At 37.4% G+C, this 22572-nt stretch overlaps 1 protein-coding gene across 1 annotated transcript in view; it reads left to right on the top strand.

Annotated features, from left to right (window-relative positions):
* Nucleotides 1-17788, top strand: part of LOC123765695 (protein PALS1) — a 368225-nt gene extending 350437 nt beyond the window's left edge. Inside the window, exons 17-21 of the mRNA XM_069336852.1 lie at nucleotides 2512-2703; nucleotides 9635-9799; nucleotides 11635-11948; nucleotides 13727-13915; nucleotides 16265-17788. Of these exons, the coding sequence (XP_069192953.1) occupies nucleotides 2512-2703; nucleotides 9635-9799; nucleotides 11635-11948; nucleotides 13727-13912 (857 nt within the window). The 3' untranslated portion in view covers nucleotides 13913-13915; nucleotides 16265-17788. The remainder of the gene's footprint in view (nucleotides 1-2511; nucleotides 2704-9634; nucleotides 9800-11634; nucleotides 11949-13726; nucleotides 13916-16264) is intronic.
* Nucleotides 17789-22572: the final 4784 nt, after the last annotated feature.

The following is a 22572-nucleotide window of genomic DNA, read 5'->3' as shown; positions in this document are numbered from 1 at the left end:
TGGTCTTGCCCGTCCAATTTTTTTTTTCTAGCTCATTTCGTGTGTTCACACCCTGCCCGACCTCTTTGCAACCCAATACTTGACTGCCACCCACAGCCCTTGGCCAGGGACATTGACATTCAGGAGAAAATAGTAGTATGAGTAATGCAGATAAAATCTAAAATGATGTAGTCAAGCTGTAAGAATACACGCAGGAAAAGTATTTACAAACTTCTACAGCAGAAACAAATTTAATGTATGCAACAGGGAACATGATCTACCCAAGCAAAATCCAGATAATTAGGAAAGAGAAGGATCTGGAGGAATGAAGAGCAGCGATTGTTGCAATTACACTGGGGGTTTCAGGATATGCCAGTGATAAACAATTTACAGGTATAGAACAAGATCATGGTTCTGGTACTGTACATACAGCCAAACAGCAGAAGGCTTATTGAAGAATGACAAAAGTAATGAAAATTTCCTTTAGGTCACAGGCAAGGTGGCAACAATGTCAAAGGGAAGCCAGGGCTAATCTCCTAATACTGTGCTCAGAGATTGAAATGCCAGGGGAAACAAATTAGGCAACAAAGAAACATCTTGGTGAGGTGAAAATGTAGAGACCAAATTTATTGGACTCACCAGATAAGAACTTGGAGGCAACACTTGACTAAACCAACAAGGGAAAGAGCAACTCTATAGTGTTTGTCCTAGGTGAGGTAGAGAAAATAAAGTACGAGCTACTAATTAAAGCCAGCGATCACTTCATAGACATGTTTTATGCTGTCAACCCAACCTGGATGTCCTTATCTGTTCATACAAGCAACCCTTCCCTCTCCAATGGGGGAGTCTGATGACACAGACAGAAATTCCATGTTGGATGTTTTCACTCACTTTCATGCCACCACAGCCAGCAGGAGAGAGGAGCAGAAGCCACCTGGGTAACTGTAGGGAAAATAATGGTGTCTTTCTGTTTCTTCTACTACCGATTCAAACTATATTCTTGTTCCGGCCCATAATTTTGTCCTGCCATTTTTTGTGCTTTTTTTTTTTTTACTATTTTATTTGTTTTGTTTCTAGTTCTTTCAACATTGCCTTGTATACATGCTTTTTTGTGCACAATACTTTGTTGCATTCTCAACTACAATAGAAAGTTAAGTATTTAACCCTTTGGCAGCAAAATCTGATAGCGTTGACGTCGAGGCAATGAGACTTTGGCTGCAGTGCGCAACCTCGGTCCATGTTTCCTAGTTGTGTAATGTTTTCCCAGGTCACCTGACCGTCAAAATAGGCACCTGCACCTGGTAGATCCTGCAGTCTCTTGGCAAATTAATCAAATTGTAATTTTATTTTTCAGTGTTAATTCTTCATTTTGAATCCTATAATGATTAATGTTAAATGTGAAAAGAACATGCTTTAGTCTTACTTGAAATGTAAAATGAACACAAATCAATGTATGGAAAAAAAGTCTGTATTTATTTTTGGTTACCTGTATTCAAAAATAAATATAATTTCATGGCAAGTATGCATATTTCCTTGTTTGATAGTCTGTATAATGTATTTAGAATGTGTATAGTATCGTTACTTTCCCTTGTTTAATGACTAAAATTTTTTTTTTTTCATAAAAATATTTCAAATGATATATTTCAAATGTCATGATATACAGTATATGAAAATAGCAAATCTGTCTTGTTAGAAATATAATGAAAAAGGAGAAAACCCTGTGTAAAATGCCCCCAAAATGCTGCTGCAAAAAAAAAAAAAAAAAAAAAAAAAAAAAAAAAAAAAAAAAAAAAATTGTTAGTTATTGGTTCTATTTGTGTTACCGAGTCTTGGGGACACCGCCTGATTTTGCATTGCTGTACTTACAATCATATTTTCTAAGAGAAAATGCGTGTTTATTTTTTCGCTATGAAAATAATTAAAATTTTTAAATGGCACGACTGAAAAGGTCAGGGCTTAATACTCAAAATTTAATAAAAATTGAGTTACTAGACTGCATTTTTTACCATCGGTAAGGTATCGAGTGGAAAAATTGGTGTAGCAGCCAAAGGGTTAAGCAGGTAGGGTGTGGATGTTACATTTAAAACTACAAGATGGTTTTACGTTAATGGAATGTCATCTTTAGAATGATGGAAAGGGAGTATTTATTTTAAAATACTAATAAACTATATATATATATATATATATATATATATATATATTATTTTTTTTTTTTTTTTTAAAGGAGTGTTTGTATGCTGGTCAGATAAAGGACTTGGGGAAAGTGTGATGTGATTTATGTGGGGCACTTTATGTGAAGGGAATTTAACACTTAATATTTAATGAATTATATTTACTTCCATCATTTAGGATTCAACCATCCCCCTGCCCCCCCTTCCCTCCAAGATGTTGGGCAATGTGGCCATGATCTTTGCTTCTAGTCATAATTCAGACATTTGGTTTATTTTGCATGCCAGGTCTCATTTTTCCCCCATATGTTTTGTCTATTCTCCCACAATATAACTCAATATCTGCCTCTTGTATATGGCTCAGCACGGAGCAACTCCCCACTTCCTATGCCAGGAAGAGGAGGTCCAGGTGCTGACATCATAAATGAAACAGAGAACACGGGAGCTCAAGCAAGAAGTAGAGTGTTGACAGTGAGATTTGCCCTTCCATCTTGTCGTTGTGTTAAAGGCAGCACACGAAGGAGGCGGTGCAGCTCGTTGTCTGACCTCAATGTTGGTACGGGGTAGTGTTAGTGGATGTTTTGGAGGCTTTTGCATACTATCTTCCGCTTCATTGTTGATGGCAGTATCATCCAGAATTTTTGTATATACAGTATAGTATATTTTAAGTTTTACATATGTGAAATGTCTTCAAGTTTGTCAAAATGGTTTGAGTACTGTACTGTTCTCTATTATGTCATCAGTGGACTTGAAAGCCATCAAAGGAAATTCATCCTTGTAACTATTGTAATATGACTTGCAGACTTTTGTACCAATATACAGTCAACTGTTTTGTGTGTGCCAATTTAACGTGGCTTGTCTCTCTTTTTTTTTATAAGGCAATTTAGCTTAGATTATTTCTGTGCTAGATATAAATTTAGATCACTATCAATTTACAGTTTTACATGCATATGCAAGGTGATATCACTGTCAAATATTGCTTTAATAAAGTTAAAGGAATGTTCATAGAAAATCTAAGCCTAAAGAAATAGAAGTGCATGCAAGTCATTTAGCCTACTTTGAAGACAATTATATGGTAGGTTTAAATTTTATAGAATTAAATTATTTTACCTAAAGGATATTCTGCCATATCTATAAATATTGGTTTAATCAAGTAAAATATCTTAAAAAAAAAAATATAAAAAAATGGGACAAGAAGTGTGATCCTATTTCGTAGGGAGTACATGACAATTTAATTTTTATTAAATCCCTCAACCCATCTCGCAAGGGTTGAGAATTTGTGTGACAGTATCTCCTTTAATGTTCATTTTATAAAGATAATAAATCTGAGGAAGTTACCGAGACTGTTTTAAAAGGTTTTGGTTTTAATTTTGATATTGTAGTTTTGCTTGGTAATTTTGGAACTGTCACCTTGAATGTTGTAGTGTATATTATGCTAGCAAAACCTTAAATTTTATGGTTTCCGTTATTCTGGGGCAGGAAGCCTGTTAGGTTGTTCTAGGTCCACCTAGTCAACATAGAGGCTGTTCATATGATAACCCATCCAGTTAGTGGTCAGACCTCCCCCCCGTCTTTGCCATGTCAATGACATGATTTCCCAGGATGTGAACTAAACAATCAACCAACACCCAAGTACATATGTACTGCTAGATGAACAGAGGCAGCGAGTGTACGAAATGTCCAGATGTTCTGCCCTGCCTGGAACTCTAATGTAGGACCAATTGGTTATGAGCTAACAGGGCTAACTACTGTTTACAATAAATATAAATATATATATAATATTATAATTATTTTATTTTACATTTTTGTATAGTATGATTTTATCCTCTGGACCCATCTTATTCCTCCCATATGATCTGTAACAAAATACTATTAGGATCACTTAAAACTGGTTTTGTATGTAAATGCACAACCATGTAGAACCAGGAATAGACCATTAAGCTTAATGTACACCGAAGTGCAATATTTAAATAATTGAGTGGATATTTTGGATTATCAGGTGTTGACTGTGCATTGTAAACAAAAGATTAATAGTTTACAGTAATCAAAATCAGATGCATTATACTGTATTGTGAAGATTCTGGATGCTGGGTCGTCATATTAGTAGCTGAGGTCTAGATGCATGTGGGCTTGGTATGAATATCAGCAATGTTTTGCCAGAGAATGTATTTATTATCCATTGATTTTCATACAGTATATGTAGTGATGGAAGTGGTATTGGCATAAATGAATGTATGTGTCGTCTGTACTTGTGCTTGCCCTGCTTTTGAGTGTGAACTTTGTTTCTGAGACTGCTTATTTTCTTATTCATTTTAAGCATTGCAAAATGAGGTGACAGTTCTAAAACTTTAATTTGAGACATTTTCTAAAAGTAGAAATGCACTTGAAAAATAATATCCACCTGGAAAGACCATGATGCTATGCTTTTCCTTTTTCTTAGAATAATGCATTTATATATCTTTGATGGTAGAACACATTCATTTTCTCCAAATTCATCGTCTAGAGAGACGTATATGCAGATTTAACCGGAGTGAAAATATTAGCAACCATGTCAGCACTTTTGTCCACACAAGAGACCTTGTCAAATACAGAAAATGTGGTATCAGATGGTCAAGATAGATTAAAATTGCATGTCAAAAGCTGATACAAACACCTCAATGAATTATTGGATTGTGCCAAAGATTGCGCTAAAATTTAGTTTGATCACCAATACAAACCCAATTGCTGTAAATCAATCTACTAATTGTTGGCAATAAACATGATAATTTAAAGTTTAGTTATGACCTTGAACGTAGTGAGTTCATGCTAAGTTTACATTTCAAAACACAGAAGAACAATTTAATTGGTTAAGCCTGTCATACAGCACAAGCTTCTAATGCACGTATTGTAAGGGGCAGGTGCTTCTAAGCTGTACACTGGAGTACAGGCTATTGAAACCAGTCCCTCACTTCCTTAAGTTTCGTACAGTATATGTATGTTACTTTAAATTGGAAATAAAGAACAAGTAGTTATTATAAACTCACTCCTCAAACAAGAATAAACACTCGGAGCTGGCATCATATTTTGAATTGACAGGACTTGAACAAACGAATAGTGCGTATATTACATTCATTGCTTGCATGCATTCATTATGTGCATTACAGAACATGCATACACATACTCAGTTTATGCTAATGCTCAGTTTAACATGTAAACACTTATAAAAGAAATATAAAAATTCACAAAAATAAAACATTTTGTATTTTAACTAAGAGAAACATTTAGATTAACAACACAAGCTAGACTTAATATACGAGTCATTACAACACTATATTATCTTTCATTCACGTGCAGTATTGTTATAAATTCTAATCGAGAACTGCTAATAATTACAATACAGTACAACGTCATCTTCAAAGAAACTACTGTTTTGGAAAAAGTTGAACGCTGGGCGACAAAAGTCGTTCCAAAACTAAGTTGATTCTTATACCAGGAATGGTGGAAATCCACAGCACTAACACCACTGCAAACCAGACCCAACATGGCTGTTCTCATCGAAACATTTAAAATTATGAACGGTTTGGAGAATATTGATCCAGACTAATTCTTCAAAAGGTCAGATATAACACAAACAGGGAAACAATGATTTCAAGCTCGGCAAGCCACATTGTAGGACAGAAAACAGGGGATGCTTTTTCACGTATAGGGTGTTAAATCCATGGACCCACCTACCCGCTGAAGCCGTAAAAGCCAAAACACAGCTGCGATTCAAGATCTAGCTTGGTATCGAGCTCGATAAAATCATAAGGACAAATGGGGAGGGGGACCTTTGACAAGCTCCTGGTTTCTTGCCTTCATCAAGGCCACTAGAGAGATAGTGGCCCCCCCTGAAGTAAATTCAGAAAATACTACAGTATATGCCCAAATAAAAGAATAAGCCCAGATGTTTAGCAACTTGTTTAAGATCTTTCATTGTTATGTTAGAAAAAGATTATAAATTGAAGTTTCATAAGTCGATAATTCTTCTTGTAGTGACTTAGGATTCTTTTGGTTTAATTTCATTGCATTGCAGTTTAATTTTCATTGCATTTTTTAGTCTATTTAGCTCAGTATGCTGGAGTCTACTGTACTTCATTGCATCTGGTATTTTTGGATATTGAAGGGTTGAGCGGTCCATTCCTGTTGGGCCTGAGTTGCCTATTTGCCTTTTTAAATTTGTTGGTTTAGCAATGGCTCTCGCCCACCTGCGACTAAACTTGTGCTTCTTGCAGCTTTCAGGGATGCGAGTAAGCAATTTAGATTTTAATATTTCTCTTGCGTGTGTCACTTTGTCTGCTGGGTTTAGTTTTTCATCCACTGGCGTGTGATATTTGTCTTTGTTGGATGTCTGTGTTGGCAGAGCTATCTCCCTGATAGCAGCTTATTGGGCTGATTCCACCCTTGGAGCACACATTTTACAGTATTGGGTTTGAATGCCTAACTGGCCAATTTCTGCTGATGAGCCTCCTCCTTTTATTTGAGATTGTACCACAATCCAAATGTTTATTTTGACGCTTTTATGACTGTGTTAAATTCAGACCTTAACCTATTTTCTCCTACTAAGGCAGGGCTCGGTCTGTTTATCATCTACTCGGGCTAATTCCCTGCTCATCTTTGGCAAGGGCTCGTAAATGGTTTTTGCTTGGGGCCTATTGGTTGAGGAATTGACATGATCTTCTTGGTGTGAGTGAAGAGATCCTAGCCATTCTCATGTGATGTGGGTTCTAAGTTGACTGAGACTTGGCAGTGGGTGCTCTTTGACCCAAGTTGGATGTTCACTCCTTAGAGGTTGTTTCTATCATCCTTCATACTAATTTGAGCTGGATTCTGACTTCTAGGTCTCTTGGGGTTTGTACACTCCTTTCCTCTACAAATTTCAGCAGTGCTGCATTCTGGCCTCCTTGGGCCAGTGTAACTTGCTCAGTTCCTTGCTCAGGAACCAGGATAATTCTCTGGAAATGTACCTAAATATATTCATTTAGTTTCATAGCCACTTCCTGGTTAAGTAATGAGGTCCCAGGGTTCTCTTGGTTGGTGGACAATCCTTTATAGAAATGGGCCTATCTGTCATTGAAGGATTCTGGACCGGAAAAAGCCATTAATGTCGAAAAGTCAGCCAAATTCACAATCATTAATGTGTGGTTTTGTGGTTTCTCTTCTGATGTGCTTAATGGACCTATATTGACTTCTGCTCTTTAATATGAAATGGGTTCATGGCAGATCCTTTTTGAGGTTGCCAAAAGTTTTGGTGGATCACAATCATGGTGGACCACAATTCTCAGACCCATTTAGCTGATGTTGCATCTATTTTTGCCACGAGAGAAATTTGTTAGACTACTTCTACACACAATTGTACCAAATTGCCGAAGCCGTAAATACCAAAACTGTTCAATTTTCAAATGCAGCTGGAAAAAATCAGGGCAAATGGGGGGACCTGGGACAAGCTGCCTGCTTCCTGTACTCGCCAACATCACTAGTGTGTTAATGGCCCTCGGGTAAATTCAGTAAAACTTGGAGAACTTGCTTAAGAGGACCATTTGTACAGCATGTACATGCTGTACATACAGAAATCTCTTGTACACTAAAAAGTTTAATGTAAGTATTATCTATAAAAATTGAGGTACAGTATGATTAAAAATGTCAATTAAGAATTAGCTTAGTTCAACTGGGGAAGGGCTGATGTGTTTATTAAAATCTCTCCATTAAGTTTATGTAAAGCAATCTGGTAAAGATTTGGTAAAACACATTCAACAATACATAGTGTTAGAATTGGGCCAAATATCTAGTGTTGTATTTATGCATCAGAGATTGGGTTGAATGGTTAAACTAAAAGTTGTCTTGTAAATCATTCAACATAAACATAATTGAACATTAAAGTTGACCTTTAATGTTTGTTGAACATTACTTTAACTTTAAAGTAAAGACTTTAATGTTCAACTTTAAAGTTTTCTTTAAAGTTTTTGATGTATTAAATTGACATATAGTGTAATCTCAATGTCAGTGTCCCCATTAATTCCAACACTTGGGATGATGACCCTTGAAGTAAATTTGTTAATTATACGTACAGTGTGGATACGTACAGTACTGCAATTTTATATTATTCATATACAAGTACAATATATAGCCATATATATTGTATGGGTTATATGTTTGGTTATTACAATGGCTGTTATGTACATATTCATACATACAATCCATTTATTTTTCTCTCCTTATTGCATCTCGTTTGTGTGTTTCCAGACTGTACACATTTTCCCATTACTGTGAGTTTATCTCAAACGTGAATTTACATTATTCAGTAATAAAATTATCACAAGTTTTACAGAGTGAAGGAATGGAGGGTAATGCATGCACCATTGAATATAAATTTCTCCTTCCTCATCTATGGTGTTAAAATTCAATTTGATCTTTTTCTAATGTAGCATATTGAATGATTTTAGCTATTCCTTTATATATCTGCTTTATAGTTAAATTTCACTTTAGTTTTTCAATAATCGTGGCATGCAAAGTACTGATAACTATTAGTGGTTATTGATTAATAATGTGAATTTGTATACAATACAGATAATATAAGCATTAGAAGATCCTGTATAAACACTGTTAAACTGTGTCGTCAGAATCTTCATACTTGGACGTTTTCAGTGTTTTATTTTACGACTTGCCATCATTACTCTCCCTTTTACTCTAACTCCATTACAGTATCTATTTTGCACATTTGTCAGAAACTAATAATACCGATGACAGTTATCTGCCAGCCACTTGCCTCTGTAGCCACAGTCGAGTTTCTCTATTTACTCGGGTCATCTAGTCAGTAGTAAGGAAGTTTCCTGCATCTTTCCTGATGTACTCACACTACTCTTGCTGGACTACATGGTTGTAATTCCAAATGATATTTCCAAAGAAAAGTGAAAATATTTAAGCAACGAAGTCTGACCATGTTCATTAGGAAAACGGTTGTTATGCATGCAATCACAGTAGGTGTTTGTACACTACAAAATCACAAATGAATGCTTCTATAATTTATAATACAGTTCAAGCACAGTGAAACATACATATAAATATAAGTGCATTATTCTAAATAATATTTACAATCAAGAGAGATAAAATTGAAGAATGGAAAAAACAAAAATATTATCTATTAGTAATTACTTTGTGAATATCTGAATTTCATCATGCTTCCCTACAAAATTCAAATTTTTCAGAGAAAAATCTGAATTTCACAAGGACAGCCCTGCTGCCAAACTGTTTTGCATTGATGCATTATAAAGAGGTTCAAATTATGCTCCTTGAAAATCGCGACGCTACAGACAATTGTCTCGATAACCTCGGTGTCACCTCATTTTAGATGCAGTGCACTTATAACGGTTGTGTTTGAGAAGCTCTGCTCATTAGGCTTTGTATTTATCATAAATGTATTATTTATATAATTGTTATATCTTCAGTATGATGATTGTGAATTTTTTCTTTAGACTTCGACTCCGAAGAAATACTGACTTATGAAGATGTTGCGCTCTATTATCCAAGAGCAAACAGAAAACGACCGATTGTCCTCATTGGCCCACCAAATATTGGGCGACATGAACTGAGGCAAAAACTTATGGAGGACAGGGAAAGATTTGCTGCGGCCATTCCACGTGAGTTTACAAGTTTGTTACGACCTAGTACAGAATTTACCACCATTTAACAAGGTGGCATACCAGTATTTTTCTCAGACCTTACTTGCACCTGTTAGTGTTCCCCCCCCCCCCCCCCCCCCCGCTCCCTTTTTCCCCCCATCTTACTCCTGTACACCATGTTGAGCTCTCACTTTCATACCCTTCCATGCTAGCTCCCTCCTCTCATACCCCTCTATGCTGAGGGAAGATGGCATACCCCCTCCCACCCAGAGGCAGATTAAGATAACCATGGACCTTAGGCTTGGATTCTAGGCTGGTTGCAGGTATTCTGTTTAGTGGTCATTGCTGCTAAAATGCTTCTACCAAACAAGCAAAGGGGGCAGCAAAGTTCAGCACTGATATGAATGCAAGTGTAAAACTTCATTCGTTGAGGGTGTTTGTTGCATCACAGATGTTTGATAAATTTGAAAAGAATGGCATTGTCAAGGTTGGTATATTAGCCAAGGTTATCTAGGTTATCTCGATGATTTGGGGGCTTAGCGTCCCTGTGGCCCGGTCGTCGACCAGACCTTCTTTTTGTTACACATCCCCAGGAAGCAGCCCGTAACAGCTGTCTAACCCTCGGGTACCTATTTACTGCTAGGTGAACATCATCCAGGAAAACTGGTGTCAGAGACTAGGATCATTACTTGACATACAAAAAAAAAAAAAATTATTTGCAAAAGGCACTGTGCATGGTCTCCAAAGTGTTCAATAATTCATAAGAGCCCAGCACCAAAGCCTCGGCATTAGACAGTTTCCCTAGGCACTGCCAAGGTAGTGGAACACTGAAAAAAAGAGAGTTAAACTCTGTTGAAGATTGCCAATCAGCAACAGAGATGATGTCTCTGAAAATGAATAATCCTTGACAGTTTGTGTTGGGGAAGAAGACCCTAGAAGAAATGCCAAGGCGGATAAAAATTGGGACAAGAATTGGCAAAAAATTGGCAAAAATAGGTGAAAAAATTCATTAGTTGATAGGAAACTTGCCCAACCATTTTTGTCTCGCCCAGGATTTGATCCCAGAATTCCCTGTTGTCAAGAATGAACCTGACACTACTACCCAGAAACCCGTAGTAAGTCAGTTGGTGATAAATTGAGATTCTTCAGTTACATGGCATAGCAATTTGAAAACCTCTTGTCTCGTTGGAGAAAGTTCATTACAGCTTGACAACGAATGGTGTCCTGGGTGAATCCTATGGCTACAGCAGCATCCAGTTCATGGCCCTTGGCAAATAAGAAGAAAAAAGATAAAGTAAGATGCAGCAAGTTTTCAAAACTGCCTTAAACATGGCCACTGTACATAAACAATATAAATAATTTAGATGTCAGAGTGGATGTTGAAGCAGTCACCTCATGCTTGCACTGAGAAATAAGTACCTGTATAAAGTGAGAAAGTAGATGGAAAGCAATGTGAAAGGTAAAGGTACCAGTAAAGAAACAAAATAGAATAATGGTTCTGTATTTATTAGAAGGATAGAATAATGCCAGATAAAAATTGAGATGGCAATAAGAGAGCAGCAAGGAAAAAAACAAAAACTTACTATTGTGCTGGCATTTGGTAGAGTTCTATAATATGTCAAGATACAAACTGTACTTCATTCTAATTTTACAGCTTAGGCATCACTTTGTTGTCAATGTTCGTGAAATTGAAGTAATTACCCTGCTTATCAGTGCTTATAAGTCTATATGGTCCAAAATCCATTGTGCTTAATATTTTTAAAGAATTATATTCCAAAGAAATTAGAGAGTAATTCTGTAATTCTTCTTGTTTCAACCTTTTAAACACCATTCCTTATTTTATTGTTTTGCAGATACATCTCGCACACGAAGAGAAACAGAGTTGGATGGTCAGGATTACCATTTTATATCGCGGACACAATTTGAATCGGATATCTTGGCACGCAAATTCGTCGAACATGGAGAGTATGAAAAAGCTTATTACGGAACGAGTCTAATGGCCATCAGAGCTGTTGTGAATTCTGGTAAAATCTGTGTTCTCAACCTTCATCCTTTATCACTCAAGATTCTCAAAAGTTCTGATCTCAAACCGTTTGTAGTATTTGTTGCTCCTCCGTCTTTGGAGAAGCTCAGACAGAAGAAGCAAAGATTAGGAGAACCAGTAAAGGTTAGTTACGTTTTCTATTTATGATGATATGCATGTTATGGTTTTTTATTTTTATGCATGAACTATCAGTTAAGAACAATTTATGAAACTGTGTATTTTGTTAAGACTAGAAGTGACTGAATTATGGTTGGAGCAAGTGTGCTGTGATGGCATGGTCTTAGGGAGTAAATGGATAGCGAGAGTTGTGAAGGATGTGCCTGAGAGTCTGAAGGTAGTAGAGGAAAACCAGAAAGAGGGTTTTACTTGGGGCTGGCCGAGTTGCTTTACTCAGTGTTTAACCTAGGAGCAGGTTCTGCTGGTGATTGAAGTCCTACATATCATCGCAACCCGAGTGTTTGTTGCGGCCAATTTAAACTTGTAATGTGCCTCCTTAACCTTTAAACAACTCTGCTAATAAAGTCCTACACTGGTGTGTGCATGAAAAACTTTCTTCACAAAACTAATAAATCGCATTTGGCGATTCAAAGCTGAACGGTAATTGCTGATGGCGATTGACACCATTTAAGGGTTAACCTTTCTAATGCTTTCATCACGCAAAATCACACTTTTTACGATCATGAATGATCACTTGTTTGGAGTTTTACTTTTGTCGGTTGTTCTACTCATGCACTTTGAAAAAAATTATCTCGTCTAACACTTCAGCAGTACAGTAATTTCTATGTATGACATTGGGTAGGTCATTGAACAAGTTGCTGATGCACAAATTCATAGACTGCTACTATATATACGATAAATATTTAACACTAAACTAAAAATAATTTGTAGAAACTGGAAATTGTTTGTGCGTACAGCACTCTATTGCATATAATCTCTATCTTGGACTGGGGATGTTCTGACAAGATTAAAATATTTTTACTTTTACCCATGTTTAAATTAAAAGCAGGCTTATGAAGCATCCATTTTATATTAATTATTTTAAAGTTTATGCAAGTCCTGCAAGTCCAGTATGGAACTCTCACCTGGTAAAGTACAAGAAGATACTTATTTTTGGTCTATTTTTAAGACAGATGGTATCAGACATTAGGGATTAAAGAACCAAATCTCATGACATTCCACAGTAAACTCTAGGGAAACAGCATTGATGTAACATTGAATAAATGTTGATAACGTTCATCGTACGTTAATTTAATATTACTTTAGCATATTTTGCAAAGGCGCACGTAGATATGTATGGGAATGCTAGACTTCATTACCTTAGATACTTAACTTTAAGCACTAATAGGTAAGCACTACTATTAACATTACTTCTCTCACCACAATCCTGTAATCATAACACCATCTGTATTCTAATATTATACAGTACAGTAATAATTTTTTTATTTCTGAGATGTGATAGACTGTGGATACTTCTGTTACCTGGTTATCAAACTACTATATATATATCATTTCTCTTGTTAATATTTGTGTATATAGGCAACTCTTTTTGAAGGAATGTGATGAGATGTCTCGTGCAAGTAATGATTGCAGATTAGTAAGGAACAGAGCAGAGCGGAAGAAATGAAAACCAATTGATTTTTGTGTGTGCACATGTGTCGAGTGGGTGGATGGCTGGACAACCAAGGCAATTTATGTGGCCTCCCTTTACACTTAGTTAATGAAATGGGTGAAGTGCTGCTGACGATGCTTGTTGGTGTGTGATGGTACGGAGTGTATAAGGTGGTTTCATTCTAAGTCAAGTCACTTATTACCTTTTATACTATTTGTTCTTCCCATCAAAGTGGGTAGCTCACTTTTTTATAACATTGTATTACCAGTGCTTATAATTTCTTACACTCCAGGATGAGGAGTTAAAGGAGACCATAGAGAAGGCTCGGGAGATGGAGGAACAGTATGGTCATTACTTTGACCTGATCATCATCAATCAGGATGTAGATCGTGCCTATCACCAGTTGCTACACGAGATCAACATGTTGGAACGAGAGCCTCAGTGGGTCCCTGCAACCTGGCTTGCTCATGATCAGTGATGGGTATGCTGACATCTTGTTTTCTCTGTCATATGTAAAATAATAAGTTAAGAATCTTGTACATCATGCTCAAAGGGTGGTAGCTAGTTTTAAGTTTCAAATAATATTAACAAGAAATGGAAAGTTGAAATTTGGCTTAATCCAGGGAGCAATCCAAAGAATAGGTACAAAATACTCAATTCAAATTTTACATTTCTATTTATGCATCACAGGAAATTAGACATATACTAGCAGAATTTAGTTTTGGTGTTCATATAGTATTAGATGTTGCAGCTATACATGTCTAGCTTTGCCTGCAGGAGGCTGGGCTTGAGCTCTTTGGGAGATTGCATGGACCTTTTTGCAATGAAATGCCAATTAAATATATATTTACTGTACTTTATGAAAATAATGTATTTTTCCCCCTCTAAAGAATTTGAATATTCAGATTTATTTTATATTATATTAGTATGAAATATACATGTTGTAGTTAATAAAAAGAGGCACCAGCTATAACAAAGTGTCAAGTGAAATGGAAACCCCTTAAGTCGATCCCTCGGATGCTTCCTGAATCAAGTCTGTCGTTCATAGAGAGCTTGACTGATGACCAGGCCTTGTCCCCCACTGTGAAAATTAATTTTTAAAATAGTCACGTCATATAATTAGGAAAGGAAGAATCAAGTTTTCATTATCCAAAGAGTCCTTTTGTATAAACTGTCATAACCTTTTCGGATTTGATAAAAAACATGCGTACATCTTGCACGTTTTTTCTACAAGTTGTCTTGCTGCAGATATGCGATGTAGAGATATCTCTTTCACCATATAAATATTAATAGCCCAAGGTTTTTCAACACCCTTAAAATATATGGGGCATATATATCTGTACAATATCTTTTGATGTTCAAGAATGAATTTAATAAATACCTCCTAAGGGTACCTGATCAACTTGGTTGTGATTCCTATGTCAGACTGCATGCAGTTGCATATAACAGATTAATTGACCAGATTGTCAATTATGTATTATGTTTTAATGAAGAGGGAGGGAGGGAGGAGCACATCTTGCAGTTTGCAGTGCTTGTGCAATCCCTTGCACTTCTAGTGAACTTGCAGGGCCCAGATAGAGGATTCCTGTGGGACTAATGCCAAAAATATTGGGTGCCTGGTCTAGGAGGCCCAGCGGGGCATCCGAGGAAAACAATACTCTTGAACGAGAATAATGCTTTATTTAGTTTTAATAATTATTCTGTAATAATAGTCTTGGTAATTATAATGTAACAATAGTTTTAGTAATTATAATGTAATAATTATTAAATCGATGGCAATTTTCAATTTGTGACAATTCCTAATTACAGTGAGCCCTAAAACGAAGTTAGTAGATAGTTAAAATACACTATTTGTTATGTAATACTGAACAAATTAACATGGCAAAAAATGGTTAATAAACTAAATTAACGAATACTTGGCATTCTCAAAAGTAAGAAAATGGAGGCATGCAATCTCGTGGTAAACGTACATTTTACATTCTTCAATCGGTTAACGATTTCTATAAAAAGGTTAAATTTAGTTCTTCCTCAAGAATGTTAATATTGAAAGGAATGAATTAGGCTTATTCAATTATTTCTAGAAACGAATTATTGTATGATTCTGATTGGACAATTCACCTTCTAGATGTTGAAGGATAACATTTTACTACGAGTTTGTTTCAAAGGAAGGAGTAAACAGGGCCATGTAGTAAGGTCATTGTGAGTTTAAGGAGACCATTGAAACCTGTTTCCCCATTCACAGTTCATGTAATTGAGGCCCTTATTAAATCCCATGACTCACAGCTACATAAACCAAGACATTAAATTTTGAGAGAATGGTTGAACAGTTCAACGTACGAACAACAACAAATGGAGAAACACCAAGCTGAGATTAGATTTGATTTGTGTTTCACCTGTATACAGTAGCGGCTTGTGGCAACATAGAATGGTCGAGGGGCTGCACTTCACTATCATACAGCATGAAACCTCTATTTTTGTCTTGTTTTAATGAAAGTTTTAAATTCAGTATAGTTACAATAGACTTTTTATGACACATTTGTTAGTTGTTTATTATTCTAGTGAGAGGTTGGAATCATATACCTGGCAGCGAGTGTCTTGGGGGGGGGGGGGGAGAACAGGAGGCCCCATGAGAGCCACCACTACCTGTACACGTTTAGAAAAGTGTCAGATTTGATGGTACTAACAGGTGAAACATCACTTAAAAAAAAAATAGTTTACTCAAGTTGATGTTCATGTAGAAAATAATTTGAGAGTTTTAAAGAATTAAAATGATAGAAAACATTTTAATGCATTACAAAAATAAACAACAAACTAATTTAATTATTTTTAGGTACTGTTGTGTTTGTATGGTGCCAAAATGGTACTCCCTGCGCTTCCCTCTGGCCTAAGGCAGAAGACTACTCCATGCTGCAGCCCTCATGGCAATTCCTATAATGGAAATCTCAAAATTGAAGGGCAGCCAGATTTGTACAATAAACATGATAGTGTTTGTGTGACGGTATGTTCATTGTGGCTCATGAAAGTGCATTGCTTGAAATGGTGTTGAAAGAAAGGTTGTGTTATTCATGAAAAACAATTTTAAAAAAGACCTCAAATTGACTAGAAAAATAACTAATTGGTAAATTACCACATAGTGCCAGTGACAAAAGTTAAGACTTTTACTCAAAACCTTCCCCCATCATGTGTGGACCTGCAAATTTAGGTAATGAAATCTAGACCAAAGCTTCATTTACAAAAGGTGGGAGGTTTAAGCTCGTTGCGACTGGACATAAGCAAGCGACAGGAAATGCAATACTGGACAAATGGAACTTTTTTTTCAAAGTATTAAGCAGTCCACCTTTTGTTGAGGTGGCTCAAGTGTGTGTGATACTAGAACAGCTCTAGAAACACGTTATTTACCCTTGTAAAGAAGACTTCCCCCTGACCCTCGTCTAGTTTTGAATGTCTTTTGTTATCTACATTTTCTATTAAATTTAGTTGATGTACATAAAATTCTTTACATTTTTTGAACATTTATATATATCTTATATCCATATCAAGAATTCAAAACATTTTTAATAAATGTCCCTCTTTCAACAGTTTAAAAATAGATACAAATATATAATGCATTTAAATAAATTAACAAAATATTAATATAAATTCATATAATTTTGATTCATCATAAATGTATTTTATCATTGCTGAAGTAATAAATCAGTCCAATGATGGCTGCAACCAGTGCTCATTTAATAGTTTTTTAATTGGTGTACAATATGCAAAAAATTGATGTTAATGAAATTTGAAATTAATATTCCATCATTGACATTTCAAATCCCTTCCTCTCCCCCCATTGTAAATGTGTGTAATGTACATAGAGGTGCCATATTAATACATCAAAGTTGACCCATTTTACATCCAAGCTGTGACTCCAGTTATTTACAATGTTAAGCACCAATAATGCCCAAAACCTGTTATAAAGTCTTCAGTACTTTTACATTTTTTAAAGCTTTAGAAATTAGCTTTGACAGTTTCTATACCTGAAGAATGTTATTTCTTATTCAGAGTGAATATTGTTCATCATATTTCCATTCCATGGTAAGTCTGTAAAATGAAGTCTCATATAATAACAAAAGCACAAGTTTATAAAAAGTCAGGTTTGTGGTGTTTACAGTTTACTCAGAAATTATGGAAAACGTACACTTAAAAATTGTAACCAGTATTTCAGTGGCGTTTTCCCCCCTATTAAATTTGTGTATTTCCTGTATATACTGTTACAATCTTCCTAAGATTAATTTGTTGTAAGTAGAAACATATATGCCTCATTATAATACACCATTAAATAATTATGATTCCTAAAATAAATGTGTATACTGTACTAGTTATTTCAAAAGGAAAAATATTATTTATCCTTATCAAATCTATACACAAGGTTTGTAAGTTTACCTTTTTGGCAACATTTACGGAGGTAAAGCTTACATATCTGGACCCCCCTCAGTGGATGGTACATTAGCATGGTGATGAGGCTCTTGTGTACCACTTGCGAGTAATAGAGGGTAGCTGCGCCTCCCGTCTCCTGCTTGTTGTAGTGGTACACAAGGGAAATGCGTCCCCTGAATGGTTCAAGTTCAAGTATGTTTATTGAGACAAGAAAGAACTACATCTCAAAGGGATAGAGTAGCTTAGGGTATTTCTACCCCCCTGAGACACTGTATAGTTAGCCATGTATGAAGACCCGTGCACTTCTTGTACTCCTTTAGCTTAGAGATTTGAACTTGCCCAGTGGCTGTGGCCCCTGGGGAGCAACACTCTTCTTTGGCAAGGTGATGGGGGGGCAAAATAAGTAGTTCAGTGTGGCCCACTTCAACCAATATGCTCATCTGGTTAGCCCCGTCTAACTAGACATCAAGGCAAGTGGGCATTGTGAGGTTGGTACCCCCTGTTGGTCCTTGGGATACCTTTCAGCCCTGAATGGTGACCCACATACACTGGTTTGGTTTTCAGAGGTTCGATGCCCTTGTGCTTGTGGGCGTCGCTGCCCAGCACCCCCACCCACCACAAAGTCCTTATCTGATTTTAATGTTAACTTCTGACGTTATTTCTCCTCAGACTTGTGAGGTGGGTGACCAGGCCCATAGTTGGACTGTGATGGAAGGATGGGCACTGTAGCCCCGGCTACTTTGGGGCCAGACCTGGCTTCATCTCTGACTACCCCTACTGGCTTTCTATGTTCTCCAAATTCTGTGTCATGTCCTGTTGTGCCCAAAAATACCTGGTACTGTCATTCTCCCACACCATGTTGCAACCGAAGGTGGAGACCTCAAAGACTGCCATAGGGATATTAAATATATCCTCGAGGCCCAGAGCTTTTCTACCCTCAAGATTTACACCTTTACTTGTCCCCCTCATGATTGTCATCAACCTCCTTCGAGTTAAGGTCACTTTTGATGTGGCAGGGTCCTTCCATCTTCTGTCATTCTTGCTAGTGGCAGATGCTCCATTCAGGAGTACTTCTTCCCTCCATACCTCTGCAATAGGTGTTGGAAAGTTGGTAAAGATATTCCAGGTACAGCAGTGAGATGTCCCTTTGCCCCGTGTGTGGTGAGGACATTCTCATACCGAGTGCTCTTCACAAGCTACCTTAAGGTGCTTCCGGGGCTAAGCGATCCCCTGGTCGCTGGAGCTCGCTGCATCGACTGCAGTGATGCAAACCATTCCTCTTCCTCCATATGTGTGCATTACAAGTTCTAACAGGCTGTCCTTGCCTTGAAGTAGCGTGATTGTATATTTTTGGTATAAAAAGTCGGAATTTTAAACTGCGTATAGGTGCAGAGAGCCAGAATTTGCGTCCAAAATATGGCTCAGGTATCGAATTTGGGATGTTTGAGATATTTTGAAAACTGCAGGGGGGTTTGGGCAAAATGTGACTCACCGCCGCTTTCAGTAATTGGCATATTTTTGGTATAAAATGTCGGAATTTCAAACTGCGAATAGGGGCAAAGAGCCAGAATTTGCGTCCATAATAAGGCTCAGGTATCGAATTTGGGATGTTTGGGATATTTTGAAAACTGCTGGGGGGGTTTGGGCAAAATGTGACCCACTGCCTGCTTTCAGTAATTGGCATATTTTTGGTATAAAATGTCGGAATTTCAAACTGCGAATAGGGGCAAAGAGCCAGAACTTTGCGTCCATAATAATGGCTCAGGTATCGAATTTGGGATGTTTGGGATATTTTGAAAACTGCATGGGGAGGATTTGGGCAAAATGTGACCCACCTGCCTGCTTTCAGTAATTGGCATATTTTTGGTATAAAAATTCGTAATTTCAAACTGCGAATAGGGGCAGATAGCCATAACTTGGGTCCAAAAATTGGCTCAGGTATCGAATTTGGGATGTTTGGGATATTTTGAAAACTGCAGGGGAGGATTGGGCAAAATGTGACCCACTGCCGCTTTCAGTAATTGGCAGATTTTTGGAATAAAAAGTAGGAATTTCAAACTGCGAATAGGTGCAGAGAGCCAGAATTTGGGTCGAAAATATGGCTCGGGTAACGAATTTGGGATGTTTGGGATATTTTGAAAACTGCAGGGGGGTTTGGGAAAAATGAGACCCACCGCCGCTTACATAAATTGGCAGAATTTTGGAATAAAATGTCGGAATTTCAAACGACGAATAGGTTCAGAGAGCCAGAATTTGGGTCCAAAATATGGCTCAGGTATCGAATTTGGGATGTTTGGGATATTTTGAAAATTGCAGGGGGGTTCGGGCAAAATTTGACCCACCGCCGCTTTCAGTAATTGACATATTTTTGGTATAGAAATTCGGAATTTCAAACTGCGAATAGGTGCAGAGAGCCAGAATTTGGGTCGAAAATATGGCTCAGGTATCGAATTTGGGATGTTTGGGATATTTTGAAAACTGCAGGGGGGTTTGAGCAAAATGTGACCCACCGCCGCTTTCAGTAATTGGCATATTTTTGGTATAAAAAGTCGGAATTTCAAACTGCGAATAGGTGCAAAGAGCCAGAATTTGGGTCGAAAATATGGCTCAGGTATCGAATTTGGGATGTTTGGGATATTTTGAAAACTGCAGTTGGGTTTGGGCAAAATGTGACCCACCGCTGCTTTCAGTAATTGGCATATTTTTGGTATAAAAAGTCGGAATTTCAAACTGCGAATAGGTGCAGAGAGCCAGAATTTGGGTCCAAAATATGGCTCACGTATCGAATTTGGGATATTTTGAAAACTGCAGGGGGGTTTGGTCAAAATGTGACCCACCGCCGCTCTCAGTAATTGGCATATTATTGGTATAAAAAGTCGGAATTTCAAACTGCGAATAGGTGCAGAGAGCCAGAATTTGGGTCCAAAATATCGCTCAGGTATCGAATTTGGGATGTTTGGGATATTTTGAAAACTGCAGGGGGGTTTTGGCAAAATATGACCCACCGCCGCTTTTAGTAATTGGCATATTTTTGGTATAAAATGTCGGAATTTCAAACTTCGAATAGGTGCAGAGAGCCAGAATTTGCGTCCATAATATGGCTCGGGTATCGAATTTGGGATGTTTGGGATATTTTGAAAACTGCAGGGCGGTTTGGGTAAAATGTGACCCACCGCCTGCTTTCAGTAATTGGCAGATTTTTGGAATAAAAATTAGGAATTTCAAACGGCGAATAGATGCAGAGAGCCAGAATTTGGGTCGAAAATATGGCTCAGGTAACGAATTTGGGATGTTTGGGATATTTTGAAAACTGCAGGGGGGTTTGGGCAAAATGTGACCCACCGCCGCTTTCAGTAATTGGCATATTTTTGGTATAAAAAGTCGGAATTTCAACCTGCGAATAGGTGCAGAGAGCCAGAATTTGGGTCCAAAATATGGCTCACGTATCGAATTTGGGATGTTTGGGATATTTTGAAAACTGCAGGGGGGTTTGGGCAAAATGTGACCCACCGCCGCTTTCAGTAATTGGCATATTTTTGGTATAAAAAGTCGGAATTTCAAACTGCGAATAGGTGCAGAGAGCCAGAATTTGGGTCCAAAATATGACTCACGTATCGAATTTGGGATGTTTGGGATATTTTGAAAACTGCAGGGGGGTTTGGGCAAAATGTGACCCACCGCCGCTTTCAGTAATTGGCATATTTTTGGTATAAAATTTCGGAATTTCAAACTGCGAATAGGTGCAGAGAGCCTGAATTTCCGTCCATAATATGGCTCAGGTATCGAATTTGGGATGTTTGGGATATTTTGAAAACTGCAGGGGGGGTTTAGGTAAAATGTGACCCACCGCCGCATTCAGTAATTGGCATATTTTTGGTATAAAAAGTCGGAATTTCAAACTGCGAATAGGTGCAGAGAGCCAGAATTTGGGTCGAAAATATGGCTCAAGTATCGAATTTGGGATGTTTGGGATATTTTGAAAACTGCAGGGGGGTTTGGGCAAAATGTGACCCACCGCTGCTTTCAGTAATTGGCAGATTTTTAGTATAAAAAGACGGAATTTCAAACTGTGAATAGGTGCAGAGAGCCAGAATTTGGGTCCAAAATATGGCTCAGGTATCGAATATGGGATGTTTGGGATATTTTGAAAACTGCAGGGGGGTTTGGGCAAAATGAGACCCACCGCCGCTTACATAAATTGGCAGATTTTTGGAATAAAATGTCGGAATTTCAAACGACGAATAGGTTCAGAGAGCCAGGGGGGTTTGGGCAAAATGTGACCCACCGCCGCTTTCAGTAATTGGCATATTTTTCGTATAAAAAGTCGGAATTTCAAACTGCGAATAGGTGCAAAGAGCCAGAATTTGGTTCGAAAATATGGCTCAGGTATCGAATTTGGGATGTTTGGGATATTTTGAAAACTGCAGGGGGGTTTGGTCAAAATGTGACCCACCGCCGCTTTCAGTTATTGGCATATTTTTGGTATAAAAAGTCGTAATTTCAAACTGCGAATAGGTGCAGAGAGCCAGAATTTGGGTCCAAAATATGGCTCAGGTATCGAATTTGGGATGTCTGGAATATTTAAAAAAAAACTGCAGGGGGGTTTGGGCAAAATGTGACCCACCGCCGCTTACAGTAATTGGCAGATTTTTGGAATAAAATGTCTGAATTTCAAACGACGAATAGGTTCAGAGAGCCAGAATTTGGGTCCAAAATATGGCT

This window comes from Procambarus clarkii, chromosome 37 (assembly GCF_040958095.1).
Source record: "Procambarus clarkii isolate CNS0578487 chromosome 37, FALCON_Pclarkii_2.0, whole genome shotgun sequence".
Classification (NCBI taxonomy): domain Eukaryota; kingdom Metazoa; phylum Arthropoda; class Malacostraca; order Decapoda; family Cambaridae; genus Procambarus; species Procambarus clarkii.
This window is presented reverse-complemented; position numbering and strand designations above follow the sequence as displayed.